Raw genomic sequence first — 18,197 nt, forward strand, 5'->3', positions numbered from 1 at the left:
TGTAAGTAATTTCTCAAAATCCATCAAAGCTAAAGGTCAAGTCCTATTTTCACACAAAACGACCCTTTAAAATCTTCAAAAACACGACATGACAATTGGACGAGTTTGTGTACAGTGGATACAAGGTCATACAGTGGTCAACGCTGCCGTCTAATTCTTGGTCTCCCTCCAGCACTTAGAAACAATTTCACAGTAACAGTTCAGGAGAAAGTCAAAATAACCCAGGAAACATTTTCAAAAGTCATATGTCTGTAAAGAACTATGGAGGCGTGTTCATGCACAACTGTGTGATGGGATTATTTAACATCAGAAATGTTAGGTTTTGCGAAGAAAAGGAAATGTAGCATTCAAATGCACTTCCCTCTCAGGATGTAATCCACATTTGTCATGGGGGACAGCGTGATTCAAAACACTAAAATACGCATGTATTTATATGAGTGTGATTTTTTGTCGAATTTTAAGACTGCTAGCTATTATCCTAAAAAAAAGGCAGAAAGACAATTAACTGGGTGATGCTTGTTTCTCCCTGTCACTAGCCACCCTGAATTTAAACCCTATGATTAAAAATATCAACAAAAACCCCCCAAAATTTTGGGATTTTCAAAACACATGCTGAAGTATCATCCTCACAAATACATCATAAAATGATCTATCAGAACTTCACTACTGTCTGGTCTTCAAATCAACACATTGAGGTGACATTATTTCCCTGAAAGACCAAGACGTAGAGATAGCTGAAGTCGAAGATGACTCTAATCTGCAGCAGGGGTCGCCGACCGGCTGGTCTGTGAGCAGTGTGTTTGTGTGCGGCTGAGAAAAAGACCAGTAGAAAGGCTTCACTGCCCTCTTGTGTTGAATAGAGGTGATATTAGTCCAGCTCTATCACGCTATAAAGCAACATTGTGAGATTATTGATTTCTTTAGATTTTCACCAATTTCACTAGGATTAATGCATGAGTATTGATGACAGTAATCAGATACATTTAGAGGACTGATAGTTGTTGGGCCTTTGTGAGAGGTTCACAGTCTGCTGATTGCCATTTATTTGTTTAAGTGATATTGGATTTTTATTTCATTCGATTTTTATATCGAATATTTTTTATGCTATTAAAAATTCCTTAGTTTAACAAGTTTTGTTTCTTTCCGGAGCAGCCTGGGTCTCTGTCAGACGACCTGAGCCAAATAAAATCTACAGGCAAATCAATAAGCTTACCATGTCAAGTCTACTTTATTTACATACACAACAATTTTATACTGCTAGCAGGGATATCAAATCTGAACAATGTATGACTCCCTCTATTCTATAGAAGCTTCCTTTGATTGGGGAAAAATTCACCCAAACCCCTGTCTTGGAGACAATGTTGAGAAACATCGGAGAGAGCAGAGGAGGGATCGTTATCTGTGTAATGAAAGCGAGACATTCCAAGAAGAAGTACAGAGGAGCATTGGATCTGGAAAAGAGAGTGAGGGATAATAAACTTGTTTAAAGCAAGGGGTCAACAGACAGAGAGAGGTAGACGCACAGTTTGGGCACTAATTTCCTTTCTTTATAAGCATATTTTTTTTACTGGCATATGACTATTACCTCTGAAACACAGCATTCTCTTTTTGTTCACTGTAGCCATGTTCATTTTTCCTTCAATGTTCTTTTATTTCCTTAAGATAAATGCTACACCGCTTCTTTATACTTTTACAATTATTTAAATACTGTTTGTTCACTTAATCATGTCTTTATCAGCTGAGTTGAGACGAGAAGAATTTCAGTACTGTTCAAATTGTACTCAAAACTCATCTGAAACTTTTGGCAATGCACCTTTTCCCTAAATTCCATAACCGCTGGTGAAAGGGAAGTGTTCACGTTAGACCCGCCTCTTGTATCTGATTCGCCTGCGCCCCTTCACGCCACGATGTGATTGGTCTAGAGAGGAAGTGATGTAATTTACTCGTTTTAATTGGTGTTTTTTTCTGGAGAGCTGTGGGGCGCAGAGTCATGTGCTTTTGTTTCAGTCTGGTCATCTGACCCGCTTCTCTTCTTCCCCCTGAATGTCTGCCCCTAAAGTAGAAGCAATGCGGTGCTGGTGCACAGCAGCTGTCCTTGTGTGGGCTGTCACAGGTAAGGTACAACCTATCAGGGTACAATGTTTTCCTTTGCCACTTGGTGTTTTCAGCTAGCTACATGCTAAGAGAGCCGCCAGTCGCGGCAATAACTACGTCAGCGTCCGAGTTGCCGACTCATGCTTTCAGAGATACACGCGTCTGCACAGCGCTGTTGTTATGATTATAATAAACAGTTATCAAGCAAAGCATGTCCACTTCGATCTCCGATGTGATTCATGCAATTGACACCAAACGTTTGCCAAAAAAAGGCAACTTTTTGAATTGACTAGCTTGTAAGGAGGAATACACACTTCTTAAAATACAGTTAAATGTACCAAACGGACCTTAAGAATCTGCCCTTTAATTCGTCATGTATGAAATATGTATTAAGGCCACTTGTTATTGACTAAAACATAATGAAACCACTCTCTAAACTAGAGGCCGACCGATATTATCGGCCAACTGATTTGAGCCTTTAAATTTGCATTTATGTTTACATTTTATGTTAAATAAATAGTTTTTTTTTAAAAGTTCTATGTAGTTATAAAGTTCATTGTTAAACTAAAATATCAGGCCTCCATTACGTGTCTTTGTCATAAAGGTTTGACATCTTAGGAATCATTGACAGATTAAAAAATATATATATATATATCGGCCAATGTATCTGTATTGGGAATCTTGTACTCGTACTCCCAAATACCGATATCGGCCGGGCTGTACTCTAAAGGCCTTCAATGCTCATTGGCCAAATCTGTACCAGGGAGAGGATTTACCATTGGCCGAACTACCTCGTGATAATGCACATGCACCCATCTCCCCAGTTACAATAATAGTCTTAGGCGTGACATAAATTTTAGCCTTCCCTTGAAGGAAATTAAAGGACGAGGTCAGTAACATAAGTGAATACCCAGTTTGTGTTTTCTCCAGCCACAGAGGGAAAAGTTGTCCCTTCCCCTCCAGACTTTGGCAGCAGCTATCACGTCAAAGGTAAACAACTTATCAGCAGATGATTATATGTTGAGGCCTCTTTTTCCTCGGGATTCAGCCTCATTATTTAACCCTCTTCACAATTTTCCTCTGCAGGAGTGATTTCTCTGCCCTATGCCGAGATCAAGGAGCCATTTGAGGCCTGGTTAGATGTTGCAGCAAAGTCCAGTCGAATAGACTACTACCATGGTAAGAAGGTTCCTCGCCCCCCGTCTGCTTATCTGACAACCGACCCTGTATTTATCCTTGCTCGATTGGATAAATGATGTGAAACTGAGAGCCTGTTGTGTCAGACCAAAGTGAGGGTGGATCATATACTTAGCACACAAGCGAGGAAGTGAAAAAGATTCAATAAGCACTTTTGGGGGAATTTATCGACTCGTGTTTCACAGTCATGTGACCCTGACCTGTGTTTTGCAGTATTATTTATGTCTCTGTCTTTGCTTTTCTCTAAACTGTTTGTTTTTCGTAGTTGGATTGGCTGTAGGGTACACTGGTACAAATCTCAGTAGGCTGGTGCATTTGTTAGACCAGTGGACAGTCAAAAAGGTCCAGTGAGTTTTTACCAGCGTTGTCAGTGTCTTTACTGGCCCTCTCAATCAGGGTGCACATAAGGACACACTGCATGCGTGTTCTGCGTCTGGGCTCATTGTCCACTCAGCAGATAAGAACCTGGGCTGAGTCTCTGTCCCAGTCCAACCCTAGTGTTTTTTTATCCTCCTGAACACTGTTGGAACTTGGAACTCCAATTCCCCAATCATAACAAGTTTATTATAATCACAAATGATAAAAAAAAGTCTGTAACTACTAAGTTACTGCTGAAATGATATATGTAAAAACATTTGCTCCCCCCACACACTCTTCACCCATATTCTCTGCCTTTTCCTTTTCTTTGTTTCTGAACAAATCATCGCGCAGACTATTTGCAGGGCTTTTTTTCTGTCCTGTTGTGCATTTTCACTGCAACAGATGATGAGCGTTACCTTGAGCTGACTTTAATGCGGAACCACATGTTAATACATCAAGTTATTTCTCTCCGTGCACACAACACAGAGAGAGCATCTGCTCAAACTACTTCCTGTTTCTGACCTTTCAACTTGAGTATTCTGTATTCAATATGTTGAAAACAGTTTTGTTTTGACGTCCATTGTGACGGTGACAAACAATTACTGTTTTGTGCTAATATCGTGTATTTTCCCGTGTCACTTCTCGCGTGTTTTCTCGTGACAATACGTACTCCGGAGACATTTCTCCAGGTGACGGATCGTGTAGTGTGTGAATCCCTGTCGCCGATGAGTGTGAACAACATGACGACTGAAAGCCAGTGATTACAAGACAGCACGTTGTGTGGTATGAATGGCACAGGGATCTTACGACTTGTGTAGAGTGCCTGAGGCATCAAGTGTCAGTGTGGTATGTTGTTATTTGCGGGCAGGGGACTGATAACGAAAGATGCCCCCAAGGAGATAATAGTGTTGTAACTTTAACGTCTCTCCTATTGATCGTCCCCAGGCCAAGTGTCAACATACCAGCTTGGGGCGGAGCAGGAGTGGGGCGTTGCCTATAAAATCACCCCCGAGACCACAGAGGTGGAACAGAATGTGATGAAGTGCTTTCAGATCAACGGGACAAAGAATGAGACTGTCGCGCCGCAGGCATCGCTGCCTGATGTGCAGGGCCTCCAGGTGTGTGTGTGCAAATTTACATTATTCATATCACATAGAGAAACCTGATGACTGTATGGGCAGTTTTTACTGTAGGATACCAGGTCAGATCCTGGATTATTTTTCTGTTCAGACACAGACTCTTTTAAGTATATCAGTTTCCTGCTCCTTCACCTGCTGCACAAGTCACAAACGTGTGTGAAACTGTGTGGTTAATCCCTGTAATCCAACGGGTCTGTTACACTGAAACCTTAATGAGGGAGATTTAAGTTAATTATGAGATTTGGAGCTGAGCAGTCTGAGGACCGGGGAAAACAGTGCTACATCATGTTTTAATTAATTAATTAATTTATTGCTGTAGATAGAACCCTCACACCTTCTGTCACCTTGAAAAATAAAATTGCAGTTCCTGAGGATGGAGTACTACGGAGGTTCCCTGTGTGAAGTCTGGCAGAATGTGACCACTGTGGGTTACAAGAAAAACACGTACACACTGTGGGTGACCAACTCCGAGGAAGGGGTTGATGGAAAAGCGCCTGCCACACCTCTCCACTATGAGATGATGGGATACAACACACTGCTGGGGTCCCACTATGATAAATACTTGGTGGACTACAAGGAGTTCAGTACTCACGTGGACCCCAAAGTCTTCTCCCTGCCTGAAGGTTGGTGTTTCCTGCTGTAGTAGTGACGCTCTGCACATTGAGCCTGTTGAAGCTCGAACGTCACATTTCTGTTATATCAACTTTTTTTCCCTCACAGGGATGAGCTGTGGGGGATTCCCTGGTCCGGGAGTGGAGCGACACTTGTTGGCCAATCCAATGAAAGACCTCATCCACACCTCGGCCGCAGGCCACTCGCAGCGCATGTTCAGCCATTTCAAGGAGAAGTACCAGCGACGGTACAGCGACGACAGGGAACACGAGATAAGGGAGCACGCTTTTGTACATAACCTCAGGTGAGAGGAGTAACACTGAAGAGTTGTGACACTGCAGCGTCACCATCTCAAGGACATCTTTAATGGAAGGCCAACATGGATTAGGGCTGGGCGATATGGCTGAAAACTGTATCACGATATAAGTGTTTCATATCGGTCAATATCGATAATTATTGATAATTTTTATGACCTAAGAAACACGAGCCAATGAGATGGCGCAACCAAACGTGATACTGTTACATGATTGTCTATTAGGCGTGTCACTCCATACGTTGCTAGGTACCAGAGGACGAGTGCCGGCGTAGCTAGCGGCCGGCATAGCTAGAGGCGTAGCTAGCGGCCGGCGTAGCTAGACTCTTTGCTTTGGTTTCTTCCAACGAGGCAAAACAATTAGCGAAACGTTCTATCGAACGCATTTTCTATTGATATTGATTACGTGTCTATCGTGATACATATCGTTATCATTTTATCGGCCAGCCCTAACATGGATATATATTTAGAAGTTTTTCATCGCAGGATTTTACTTAGTATGACTTAGTAACTGCGTCCGTGTTTGCTTCTGTAGATATGTCCACTCCAAGAATAGAGCAGGGCTGCCTTTCTCTCTGGCTCTGAACTCTCTGTCAGATCGCACCATGTCAGAGCTGGCCACCATGAGAGGAAGGAATAAAGGAAAGACCCCAAACAGAGGTTTACCCTTCACCACCAAGATTTATGAAGGGGTGAAAGTTCCCGATTCACTTGACTGGAGGCTGTATGGTACAAAACTCATTACTGAAATTCTTTCCGAAGATGCATCTGTCTGGCAGGACGTCCTGGTATTTACATCGGCTCTTCCCTTTCAGGTGCTGTGACCCCAGTGAAGGACCAGGCCATATGTGGCTCCTGCTGGAGCTTTGCCACCACTGGAGCAGTAGAGGGCGCTCTCTTCCTAAAGGTGAAAAATGATACCGAAGCAGCTTGCACAATGGTCACTGGCTCCAATCCAGTGTTTTGAACTGACTGGTATACCTCCTTATGCTCTTTGAAGCATCAGATGTTCAGCATGGGGCTTCAGCTGTCAATGTTTTGGTTGATTATGCATTTTTCTTTGACTGGAGATTGAGCAGTTTAATTTCCTGTAGGGTTGTGGGCCATTTAATCAGAAAACATCAAGCAAATCACATTATAACAAAGACACATCGTGTCCAACATACACTAGAAATGCATGAGTGAAAAACATGTGTGAGATGTGTCTTGAAGTGAAGAACGTTCTTTGGACAGTGTTGAAATTCAGCAGTCCATCAACACAAAGGTTTGTGGATATGTATGAAAGGATGAACTTAGGATGTTTTTTGGGAGAAAATGCCATCAATGTGGGAAAAAAAGCTGTCATGTTTGGGTAAAGGTTTAAAGTCCATACTCAGTAGAAGTTTTTACATTTCTTTACGAAAATCTGATGCGTTTGAGGTCATTCTTTTGCCTCTTCAAATCTTAAATAAATCATCCCTGTGACTGGAGAGAAGACTTCCCCCCCAGAGCAGGGGCGGGTCCATAAGACCACTCATTGTGCGACTCTCACTCACACTCGACTGTGTGTGAGTAAATTCTACTGAGTGATTGTCGACCTTGGCCTGCCTCCATCCCATGGAAAGCCACGCTCAGAAGCATTCTTTCTCCCACGCTGCTAAGCAACGCCGCCCTAAACACTGGACCGGCTTATGATGGGATTTCATGGCAACCCATTGAAGGGACAAGCTTCTTTGACTCTCACACACTGTGTGATAAAGGAAGATGTCTAAGAAGGTCGTTAACCCACTACAGGAAAACATGAAAATCATTTACCTGAAATATATGTTTGAGTTTAGAATCAAGTTCAAAAAAATTTAATTTTATTTAACAATGAATCCACTGATGACATTTTCAATTTACATTTTAAGTTGTAAAACTTCAAACATTTTTAATATTTCAGCAAAAGTTGCTAAAGCACATTTCTTATTTGTATCGGAGGCAGGCAAATCTTATCGTTTAACTAGTTTCACACAGATTAAATAATGTTTTTGGCTGTTAACGCAGAGTTGGAGCTTAATGTGTGAACTTTTCCATGGCTGAGTGCTTTACTCATTGTTGCGAGCGCACGTTCATTTGGCTGCGAGAAAGTGCCGTCACTGTGAGGAAGCAGCAGGTGGTCTTTGTGCCTTTGCCAACTCAAAGTGGCAGCAGCAGGAAGTGATCCGCATGATGCAGCCCCCCTTTGTCCCCAAGGGCAGGTTCATAAACAGAGCTGCTCCCCAGGGGCCAAGTTCACACCCACATCTTCATGATCTTAGTGTCTGCCTAGCAACCTGTAGGTAACAGCATGTGTGAAGATTTCCATTATTAACTTTTCAGCAATTATCTAAACCCTTTTTAATATGTCTCGCTGTCTTGTCTGTTTTTTGCCCTCCCTTTGTCAACCCTCCATCAACCCAATTCTTTTTTTGGGGATTTTTTAAGCCATTACTTAAGCATGTGAAAGCTGGTGTGACGCTATGAGATGAGATTTTTAATTTAAGGGACATGTTCCGAGTGTGATCTGGGTTTCCTCCTCTGTTTCAGACTGGCTCCCTGCAGGTTCTGTCACAGCAGATGCTGGTGGACTGTTCCTGGGGTTTCGGCAACAACGGCTGTGACGGCGGTGAGGAGTGGAGAGCGTACGAGTGGATCATGAAACACGGAGGCATCGCCACGACGGAGACTTACGGAGCCTATATGGGAATGGTGAGATGATTTCAAGATGTGATGCCTGTTCTTTCCTGTTTAGGCAAAATAGCCCATACACTAGTCAATACTGGATGAGGGTGAATTGAAACTTTTTCTTTAAAGGTGACATATTATGCAAAATATCACTTTTTCAGTGTTTGTGCACATAAATGCGTGTTTCTGTGGAGCCTGCCAGACCACAAACTGTGAAATACGACCACCCTGTTGTTTTTTTGTGAGCTGGCTAAACCCTACAGCCTGGCTCTGAACCACTGGTTCAGAATTTCTCTCCCTCTGTGATGTCCCAGTTAGACTCTTCTGGGGTAACCCCGCCTGCAATCTGAGAATCTCCACTTCTCTGGTGAAGGGGCGTGACATTTCCTACACATTTTGGAATTGGTTGACCAATCACAACAGACTGGGCCAGCTGGCCAATCAGAGCAGACTGGGGTTTATCAGGAGGAGGGTCTAAAATAAATCCAGGAGTTTTAGACAGAGGGTGAAAAGAGCAGCTTCAGGAATGGTCAGTATGAGAACACTGATGCCTTTTCTGAACATTAGAGCATATAAACCTTTTCAAGTGGTATCCCAAATTAAAAGTATGAACCTGAATATGAGCATAATATGTCACCTTTAAGGGTGCAAGCTTAACTTGTGGGTTACTTGCCAAGACTATTAGAGTTCCAAGTTCCGATGAAAGTATGTCCGTCAGTCTGTAGTCATTTCTTTTCTGGAGCAGAACTTGAAAACCATTTGAAACTTTTTCATTTAACTAATGATAGTTGGCTAGTGAAGTGTAGCTTTTTGATATTTTGGGTTTCATGAGAGAAATGTTACTCCCAAGTTTCTGTGATGGCACCAAATCATCTGCTCTTCAAGTTTTGTGAACGACGGAGGGTTACCTCATCTCCTAATGATCTTCTCCTTATGATCTCTAGATTGAGGCACCTTAAGACATTTCCCACCAGTACAATGTGCCTCTGAAAGTCATTTTACAGTTTTAATGCCAACTTTATCTTCACTCTCACACGCAGACTAAAAACATCAGTAATTTAAAGTATGATTTCCAGTTCTGCTGAGGAGTTAATTTATGTTAGATTTTTTTAGGTATAAAGACTAATAGGATGTTATGTGATTGACTGCAGCCTGTGATTGACTGTAATCCTGCCTGAATTCTCTCCAGGGTTCAGAGTTTAAAATGCCTTGTCCCTCTGTGAACAGAATGGATTTTGCCACATGAACTCCTCCCAGCTTACGGCCCGTATCCAGAGCTACACCAACGTCACGTCGGGAGATGCAGAGGCTCTGAAGCTGGCTCTCTATAAAAACGGGCCGGTTGCTGTCAGTATTGACGCAGCACATCGGTCGTTTGTCTTCTACAGCCACGGCGTCTACTTCGAACCTGCCTGTGGTGAGTTTACCTCTCACTTTTGCTCATACTTTTTACAGCAACCACACTGTCTCTCTGTGTTAGTCGACATGTTTCTTGTGATTATCAGGTAACACCACTGATGATTTGGACCATGCGGTGCTTGCAGTCGGTTATGGGACCCTGGGTGGGGCGCCATACTGGTTAATAAAGAACTCCTGGTCCACCTACTGGGGCAATGATGGATACATCCTCATGTCTATGATTGATAACAACTGTGGTGTCACGACTGATGCTACATATGTAACTCTGGCATAGATGTGCTTCTATCTTCACGACATAAATCTGTATGTTAAAGCCACTATGGGAGTGCCTGAGGATGATCGATACCTAATTTGGAAGTATTATGGTTATTGCATCACATCGAGCTGCTTGATAATGTGCTAATGTTAGTGCTAATGTTGCTGTTGATCGGTGACTGAGTGGGTGCATTCAATTGGGAAAGCTCAGATAGCGTGCTCTATTTGAGCTGCTTTAACCTGCCTACTCTTTTTTAACCTGCCTATTATTCTTTAACCTGCCCACTCTTCTTTAACCTGCCCACTCTTCTTTAACCTGCCCACTCTTCTTTAATCCGCCCACTTTTCTTTAACCTGCCCACTTTTCTTTAACCCGCCTTCTCTTCTTAAACCCGCCTACTCTTCTTTAACCTGCCCACTCTTCTTTAACCCGCCCACTCTTCTTTAACCTGCCCACTCTTCTTTAACCTGCCCACTCTTCTTTAACCCGCCCACTCTTCTTTAACCCGCCCACTCTTCTTTAACCTGCCCACTCTTCTTTAACCTGCCCACTCTTCTTTAACCTGCCCACTCTTCTTTAACCAGCCTATTATTCTTTAACCTGCCCACTCTTCTTTAACCTGCCCACTCTTCTCTAACCTGCCCACTTTTCTTTAACCCGCCTTCTCTTCTTTAACCCGCCTACCCTTCATTAACTTGCCTACTATTCTTTAATTCCATGAAGGCACATGGAATGTGAGGCAGATGTGCTCTCCCTATCTCAGGCTTTCCACGTATGCACGTGGAAGGGCAGGGTGGTCCCAGAACAGAGACATACTGCCAAATTTAAATCATTGTGATTATGAAAATGAATGAATTTTGACCATAGTGGTCCTGACTGAAGTGCAAAGTTCAATTTGTTATTCATAGTTGTATTATAATTTGCAAAATCAATGCAATGAAAATAATGGATTTTTATTTTCCAGTTGAGTGGCATCTCTGGATAGTGTAACAGCCCTCATGCTGGAGGTAGCAGCGAGGCATGCTTTCTAATTCCATGCAGTGGAATACGAACTTCTCCACTCTCCAAATCATATCAGCCTTCACATTTCTTTGCTGTGAAACAGTTATTTAAAAAATAAAATCCCCTTGCCTGAGAAACATTGGATACTATACGACTTGTGCTTCTGACCCATGCAGGGTTTTTTCTGTATGAATCACTAATTCATATACACAAAAAAACAGCCCTTAAACACTGATGATATGCACTAGATACTCCACAGACCAAAGTCATTTTACATCAGTGTAATAACATGGAAGCAACGTCTACAAAATGCTAAAATGAAATATCTTTTCACACGATCAAAATCTCTTGAAGTATATGGGCCAAGCATAAGAAAATAAAACATGGATTTGTTTTTTCATTTTGCATTTCGAGAATATAGTCGAACTGAAATAGAATTTTCTTTCAAATTTTTGCGTATTGAGAATTTAGTCAAAATGTCAAAGAATATATCAAATTTGTAACGTTAGAGCAATATGGCTGCCTACACTAAATGCCTTGTGTAGATTAGCTGGTGAAATTGCTCTTCAGAATCTGTTTTAGTTGAAAGGAAATTCTCTAAGTACATAAACCCAGTGTAGTAATCAGCGTTCAGTCTTTGGAGAGATTGTGCCAAAAACTGCTGGTTCAGAAGGATGAAGCACAACAGCTGAATTTATTCTCCAAATGCAAAAAAAAAATCCTTCCTGTAATTTAGATCAACATTTTATCCTCAACATTTCTACTTTATTCTTGGCATGCTGACTTTATTCAGGAAATGCAAAAAAAGTGATTTAGTTCCAGTGATTTATTTTGACTTTATTCCACTCTTCTCAAAATGCAAAAGAAAAACGTATTAGTCATATATGTCACATCCCTATTTCAATATAAAACTACTAATGAACTACTCTAACAAAAGGCTACATTAGTCATGATAAAAGTAACTAGTGCATGCAATCTCACGAGACTAGTTTTATTTCTCTTGGCTTGATTACTTAAAGTAGAAAATGAGGTATTGGCTTGTTTCGACACAGCATTATGATACCACAAAGAGTCCACAGACACTTATACAAAGTTATCATATAAGTGCATTTGTGGAATGCGAAAAGTGTGACGAATCATTTAGCCCAAAAAACAAGAGCAGGATGAGGTGTCCTGCATTAAAGAGTCTTCTTGCCGAGTCTGATTGTTCCGGTCAACACAGGTTTGAGCTGAGCTGATGCCTGTAAATGTGTAAATACATGTATGTACAGTATGTACATATACAGTATGTATGTATCTACAACACTATTTATTCTTCCCACAACTAAAATTTTCAATCTAACTAATTCTAATAACTAACTAATAAAAGATTATTCCTGACTTACACAGATGTTTACCTGCATCGGCTGTTGTTTCACAGATGAATGCCTGCCTTGTGCACATGTGCATGCAACTGCATGCTAGTTTGGTTAGTAAAAAAGTGTTCGGCTCTCTTGCATAGAGCTCTTCATCGCACCCCGACGTGTTATTGCATAGAAGATGTTCGCAGTACTGTATCTAGTGTCAAAGGCAGTTGAGGCTGTACAAAGTGTGAGTAATTGCACGTGTGCATCGGTGTTAATACAGTCAGGTCGGGCTCGCTAGATGTCACGCATCTCAGGGTTGTCCTTGGTGGGAGGCGACCTGCAGGAGACAAAACACAAAGAAAACACTGAACAAGAAATGTGAGCAAAAAAAAGTGCTATTACATTCACCACAGATTCTGCTGTCCCATCATCTCTAAAAAAAAAGAAGAGAAAAAGCACACACATATTATTACCTAAGGTCCCAGTTCTCTGCATCCTCCACTGTGTCAGGAAGAGGTCTGTCGGCGGTTTCCGGCAGCCCCAGGGCCAGGAGAGCGCCCAGCAACGGGGAGGTACCGAAGATGACCAGAGGCGTAGCGGGGCTGTGGTTATGGAGCATGTTGATGAGGGGCGCTAACACACCACCCATCCTGGCAAACATACAGGAGACACCTATCCCTGTTTGCCTATATGGGGACACAGGGAAAGGATTTTATTGGAATTAGCCTAAGAGATAAAAAAAAAAATTATAATCAATGATTATCTGTGTTTGAGAAAAAGAATTGAAATTGTAGAGACGGACAAAGGTGTCTTACCGTAGCACGGTGGGGAATATCTCAGCAGTGTACACATAAATTACAGCAAAGGAAGCGGTTATTCCAAATTTCCCCACCATGGCGAGGCCAGTCAGGACCCTGGGATGGTCTACAGACAGACGGGAGGGGAGGTTAACGGAAAAAGGAGAGAAATGATCCCAGTGTTAAAAGTCATTGCATTCCTTTCATAAAACTATATGAATGCAAATCGAGCACCCTGTACCTGCAGGGACAGTGAGCATAAGCAGACAGGCGAGGCCTCCGACAACCAGGAAGCCGCTTTGGGAGAGTCGACGGCTGCGGGGCAGGACGAGCAAGACCAGAGAACGAGCCGGGATCTCAACCAACCCAAACACAAACTGAGTCAGATACAGGTTGGTCCCTAACCTGGACACGCCCAGTGAGAGGCCGTAGTACACCAGCACATTCACAAACCTGGGATTGCGGGGGAGGCGGCATAAAACAGTCAAAACAGAGAGCAAGCGAGCGAAAGAAGATGGTGATAACCGCGTCTGGAAACAAAGCGCACGAGATTTACCAGATGTAGAACAAGATGATAGCCCTCTTCCTCATCTGAGGGGTTCGAACGAGATCCACTGCCGAGAGACTATGCTTCCCCCCACGTAAAATCTCACACTTCGCAACCTGATGCACACACACACACACACACACACACACACACATGCTCATTTCCACGTGTGTGCTGAAAATTTGAATTCAATGACATTTACTATAGACTACAAGACCTATAGCTGTTTAAGGAAAATAGTGACATTTGGACATTGGAATAACTGAGAAATACACGTGACACTGATACCACACTCTCATGATAGTGCATGGAGTGAAATACACACTCACCTGTGCGGCGGGGGGTAAAACTCGGCCATTAACAAGCGCTGCCTTGCGGAGGAGTGCGATGGCTTCCTCTCTCCTGTCGTTGGCCAACAACCATCTGGCAGACTGAGGCACCACCCTGACAGGAGGCAAGAGAGAGAGAAAGAGACGGACGGATGGCAAAGAGGGTACCAGTGTATTCATGCCCGACAAATATGAACATGTCTAGCTGTGCAGGTGCCAGCTGAGTCTCCCACCATATATAGAAGATGAGTAGGAAGCCCGGGGCCGATATAGCCAGTTGCAACTTTCTCCAGTCTCGTATGAGATATGCTACGCCTGCTACCAGCATGTAACCCAGGCCAAAGGCGTAGTCCGTGAGGATACCGGCCAGCATGCGTCTTTTGGTGCATGTCCACTCAGTGCCTTGTAGGAGGGAAGGGAAGGAGAGGAGAGGAGAGGAGAGGAGGAATCATGGGTATTGGGGTTTTGGAGCTTTAAGGTATAAAGGGAAGAGTGACAAGGTTTGGGGCTCTGGCAGCACAAAACAGCAGGAGATGTTATTGCACTTCATCTTTTATATTTATATTGCATGCTTACTTATTTATTCCTTTTTAATTACTGATGTTTTTATTTTTGCAATCCCCTCTGCTGCTGTAACATGGCAAATTTCCCCATGGTGGAACTAATAAAGGAGGGTCTTATCTTATCTTCTCCTAAGATGAATACATTAATCCACTGCTTTCTTTAAGTGATCATGAACCAATTTGTTCCTGCTTGTAACAACCTTTTATCATCCAGTTTCCATAACCCACCATGTGAGGAATCCGAACTTCCTTTAACAGTCTCGGAGGCTGTATTTAGCTGTACACAGTTATGCTTCGCCATACTATATTCGTCATCTGGGGACAATGAGTGTCTGTTCATAATTTCATGGCGACAGATTCAGTGCGGTTGCTGAGATATGTCAAAGTGCACTACTGCTGTTGCTACTAGTGCTACTGCAGCGATCTCAAGCCTCGCCGCGTTTGTTTGTTCGAGTGTGTGAGTTTGGTTAGTACCAAGCACAAAAGCATTGATGATGACTCCGGATATTGTGGCGCCGACTACGAAGCGAAGGATCACGTAGACAGTGAAATTGGGTGCGAAGGCCACGGCGACCCCAAACACAGTCTGGAGAGCGATGGACAGCAGCAGGACGAAACGCCGGCCGTGCCTTTGCGCAGGGGGAGGAGAAGAAGTGGACATGAGAACGGTGTCTACGCACCGTGCGTCACTCTGACTTTTACAGGGTGAGACCAGCACACCTTCAGGAATGTCACAAAATACGGGAGGGTTCTTGGTTTCCCATTAACATTTATGCCAAAAAATGGCCTATTATCTTAAGGCATCCCCATAAGAAGAGAATAAAAAAAAAAATAGGCATGGTAGAAAATCCCTAATATGAAATTTCATCCCTTCATCTTAGACACTATGATGTGTCAACTGCCCTCCTTACACACACACTCACACACACCCACCCTATACACCCAGGATGCCAGCTGTGTCTGGGCCTGCAGGGCAGTCATGCTCTGGTGTTTGGGGATCTGGCTGTGGATGTTGTACCTGTGCTAAGTGAGGGTTGACAGGACTCTGGGCTCAAAAAGCAGAGGAGCACAGCACAGCCTACCTGTCCGCCATGGCTCCAAACACCACGGATCCCACCAACATGCCCAACATGTAGACAGATGAGCCAAGGCTGTTGAGTCCAGCGTCGTCACACACCAGGTCCCACTAGTGGATGGGAAAACTCAACAGTTACTGTATTGTATGCACAAAGTAGTTGTTGATCACACCTCTGTGGGGGGGGGGGGGGGTCACCATGGTCCCAAAGTGAGTTAATCTGGCCATGCATGGCAAGACATTTATCTGCCAAATTACCATAATAAAGAGACTCTGTCACCTATTTTAATTTGGACAATTATGCTCAAAGTAAAAGATTATGGCAAAATTATAATACATGCTGTTTTCTTCTCCTGCATTAGTTTTTATTATAAATATAATATCTATAGCCTATTAAACACCTAATTTGCCTTTTTCTTTTCTTTTCTTTTTTTTTTTAACCAGTTTTCACCTGTTTCCATGCAGGATATCGGCTTTATGAATGATAAAAAAAATTCCCACTGTACCTCGGTGACCGTGGTGCTCTGGAACGTCTCCTGGCTGTACACCCAGCCGTGGCCACACGCGACGCGCTCAGTCCGGTTGTCCCGCCGCGGGACCCCGGAGGAGAAGCAGGAGGAGTCCGAGAGGCTGGAGCTCTGGCCGGGGGTGACGGGGAACACGGCTCGACTCCCGGCCGCCGAGCTCGAGTTGTCGCGGCAGTGATGCGGCGGCGTGGCCCCGGAGAAGATGCTCACCATCATGTGGAAGGCGAGCAGGATCTGGGGCAAGCAAATCCACACGTACAACGTCTTCTGAAATCGGCCAAAGCCTCCGATGGCGGAGAGGACCTGGTCGAAATTCATCGTCGGAGGGAGCCCCCTTCTTCCACTGGATGGTCCGACGAGCTGTGTGGGGGTCGGGAGGTAAACAAGGTAAATCAATTGGCATGTGCAGCCGCGCTCATTCCAGTTGCGCTTTACTTAGACGACCCGTGTCAACAGTCCCGGAATGACCTGAGGAAAACTGAGACCACACCCGGCTTCTCTTGTCTCCAAACGACGATTCACTGGTCCATTGAATGATCCAACATCAGAGAGGCGCCCAGAGATTCATCAATGTACCAGCATTATGAATTCCCAACATCACGTAGACGTATCAGCGTGACGCCTACAGGGGAACCCGAAGTGGAGAGGAACCAGTCATGCGTCCTACAAGTGCGCAGCCAGTCCCGTCGGGGTGCCCTGCATGTGTCCACACGTCGCCACATACAGAGAGACCTCTGATGGATATCACACCCTACTGGCAGCTGGGAGGGCGCAGGGTGCAAGTGTTACTTTCTGTAGGCAGCGGGGGCCACCGGGTCGTTCCCGAGTCCTTCTGTGATCCTTCTGAAGGTTTACATGCTTTGTCTTTATTTGAGCATCACTCGCGAGTGCTGCCATTGGTCGCGCTGAGCGACAGGACTCCGTTGTTGTTGTTGTTGTTGTTGTTGTTGTTGTTCGCAACAGCTCATGTACAACACGACTATGTCTCAAGTGAACAACAACAGCCGTGCCTGTATGGTCCACATGGGCCCTCTGCTGCCACCTGCTGTTAGAACAGTGGATTACACGAGACGTCTTACCTCCGCCGTAAAAAAAAAATTAAAAATACTTTTCTAATGCACGATACAACAAGTGATACAAGACACCTCTACAGGTGTGGTGAGAAAGCTATAGGGTGGGCTACAACAATGACATTAAGACATAAGATGCAAAAAAAACAACAACTATAAAACGATTACTAGCAGACAGACAAACAAAAATGAGAAAACTAGTGGTAAATAAAATTAGGATACATAACAAAATGAGTATGATGGGTTATGTGTTACTATATTGAGTGTGGGGCGGGGTCTAAAGTTTCTGTGTGTGTGTGTGTGTGCGTGTGTGTTTGTGTGTGTGAAAGGCAATTCGGCAGGATTCTACTGTTTCTGTTACCATACAATCAAGCTAAAATCTATTTTGCAACCACTGGTGAGGAATTGCAATTCATTCTTCTGCTACCTTCAGGTGTACCCCCAGGTGGTATATATGTATATATATATATATATATATATATGTGTGTGTGTGTGTGTATGTATATATATATATATATATATGTGTGTGTGTATATATATATATATATACATGTTCACAGGCCATAACTCTGATTAACAGTTAAATCAGTCCCGCTGTGTCAGAACAACCTCTGTGTGCAATAAACTGTAACACTAAACATCCACCGCACCTCCACAAACCAAATGTTAACGTTTATGTTCATCTCGTCTAGCTCTGTCGTCCTTGTTTTTGTTTGTGTAAGTCTCTCCTGTATGAGAGTCCAATTCCATGTATGTTTACCTCTGCTTGGCTAATAAAGCTGATTTGATTCTGATATATAGTCTTTAGCCCCTATTCAAGAAATAACTGCTGCACTGTGTTGAAATGCAATTTATTGACAGTCAAA

General features: G+C 43.4%; 2 protein-coding genes across 3 annotated transcripts; one reads left to right on the forward strand and one right to left on the reverse strand.

Moving 5' to 3' along the window:
- The first annotated feature begins 1,956 nt into the window (after positions 1 to 1,956).
- Positions 1,957 to 11,214, forward strand: zgc:110239 (uncharacterized protein LOC550326 homolog). The gene is made up of 11 exons (XM_035633883.2): positions 1,957 to 2,113; positions 3,025 to 3,084; positions 3,181 to 3,273; positions 4,597 to 4,769; positions 5,155 to 5,413; positions 5,511 to 5,706; positions 6,251 to 6,444; positions 6,531 to 6,622; positions 8,263 to 8,424; positions 9,628 to 9,817; positions 9,906 to 11,214. The coding sequence occupies exons 1-11, from the start codon at positions 2,044 to 2,046 to the stop codon at positions 10,091 to 10,093; spliced, it is 1,677 nt and encodes a 558-aa protein (XP_035489776.2). The 5' UTR covers positions 1,957 to 2,043; the 3' UTR covers positions 10,094 to 11,214.
- si:dkey-166k12.1 (solute carrier family 22 member 13) lies at positions 10,736 to 17,232 on the reverse strand. 2 transcript variants are annotated; one of them, XM_035633885.2, is made up of 11 exons: positions 16,752 to 17,232; positions 16,241 to 16,621; positions 15,742 to 15,845; positions 15,134 to 15,288; positions 14,330 to 14,498; positions 14,097 to 14,211; positions 13,777 to 13,883; positions 13,462 to 13,673; positions 13,239 to 13,347; positions 12,897 to 13,109; positions 10,736 to 12,760 (listed from the first exon to the last, which is right to left on the reverse strand). In XM_035633885.2, exons 2-11 carry the CDS (start codon positions 16,577 to 16,579, stop codon positions 12,718 to 12,720), a joined length of 1,566 nt encoding a protein of 521 aa, XP_035489778.1. In that variant the 5' UTR covers positions 16,580 to 16,621; positions 16,752 to 17,232; the 3' UTR covers positions 10,736 to 12,717. The 2 variants fall into 2 exon arrangements, with proteins under 2 accessions (XP_035489778.1, XP_035489779.1); XM_035633886.2 differs by having other exon boundaries at positions 12,887 to 13,109; positions 16,241 to 17,232.
- Between the last annotated feature and the right edge of the window lie 965 nt (positions 17,233 to 18,197).

Source organism: Scophthalmus maximus, chromosome 5 (genome assembly GCF_022379125.1).
Source record: "Scophthalmus maximus strain ysfricsl-2021 chromosome 5, ASM2237912v1, whole genome shotgun sequence".
Lineage (NCBI taxonomy): Eukaryota > Metazoa > Chordata > Actinopteri > Pleuronectiformes > Scophthalmidae > Scophthalmus > Scophthalmus maximus.

What these genes read in the sequence shown, in the direction of transcription:
- zgc:110239 (XM_035633883.2), top strand. Translation starts at nt 2,044, where the DNA reads ATGTCTGCCCCTAAAGTAGAAGCAATGCGGTGCTGGTGCACAGCAGCT. An exon ending in TCGAATAGACTACTACCATG is followed by an intron (nt 3,274 to 4,596) that starts GTAAGAAGGTTC and finishes GATCGTCCCCAG; the next exon opens with GCCAAGTGTCAACATACCAG. An exon ending in CTACTTCGAACCTGCCTGTG is followed by an intron (nt 9,818 to 9,905) that starts GTGAGTTTACCT and finishes TGTGATTATCAG; the next exon opens with GTAACACCACTGATGATTTG.
- si:dkey-166k12.1 (XM_035633885.2), bottom strand. Translation starts at nt 16,579, where the DNA reads ATGAATTTCGACCAGGTCCTCTCCGCCATCGGAGGCTTTGGCCGATTT. An exon ending in TTTTACCCCCCGCCGCACAG is followed by an intron (nt 13,884 to 14,096) that starts GTGAGTGTGTAT and finishes TGTGTGCATCAG; the next exon opens with GTTGCGAAGTGTGAGATTTT. An exon ending in GCAGAGAACTGGGACCTTAG is followed by an intron (nt 12,761 to 12,896) that starts GTAATAATATGT and finishes TGTCTCCTGCAG; the next exon opens with GTCGCCTCCCACCAAGGACA.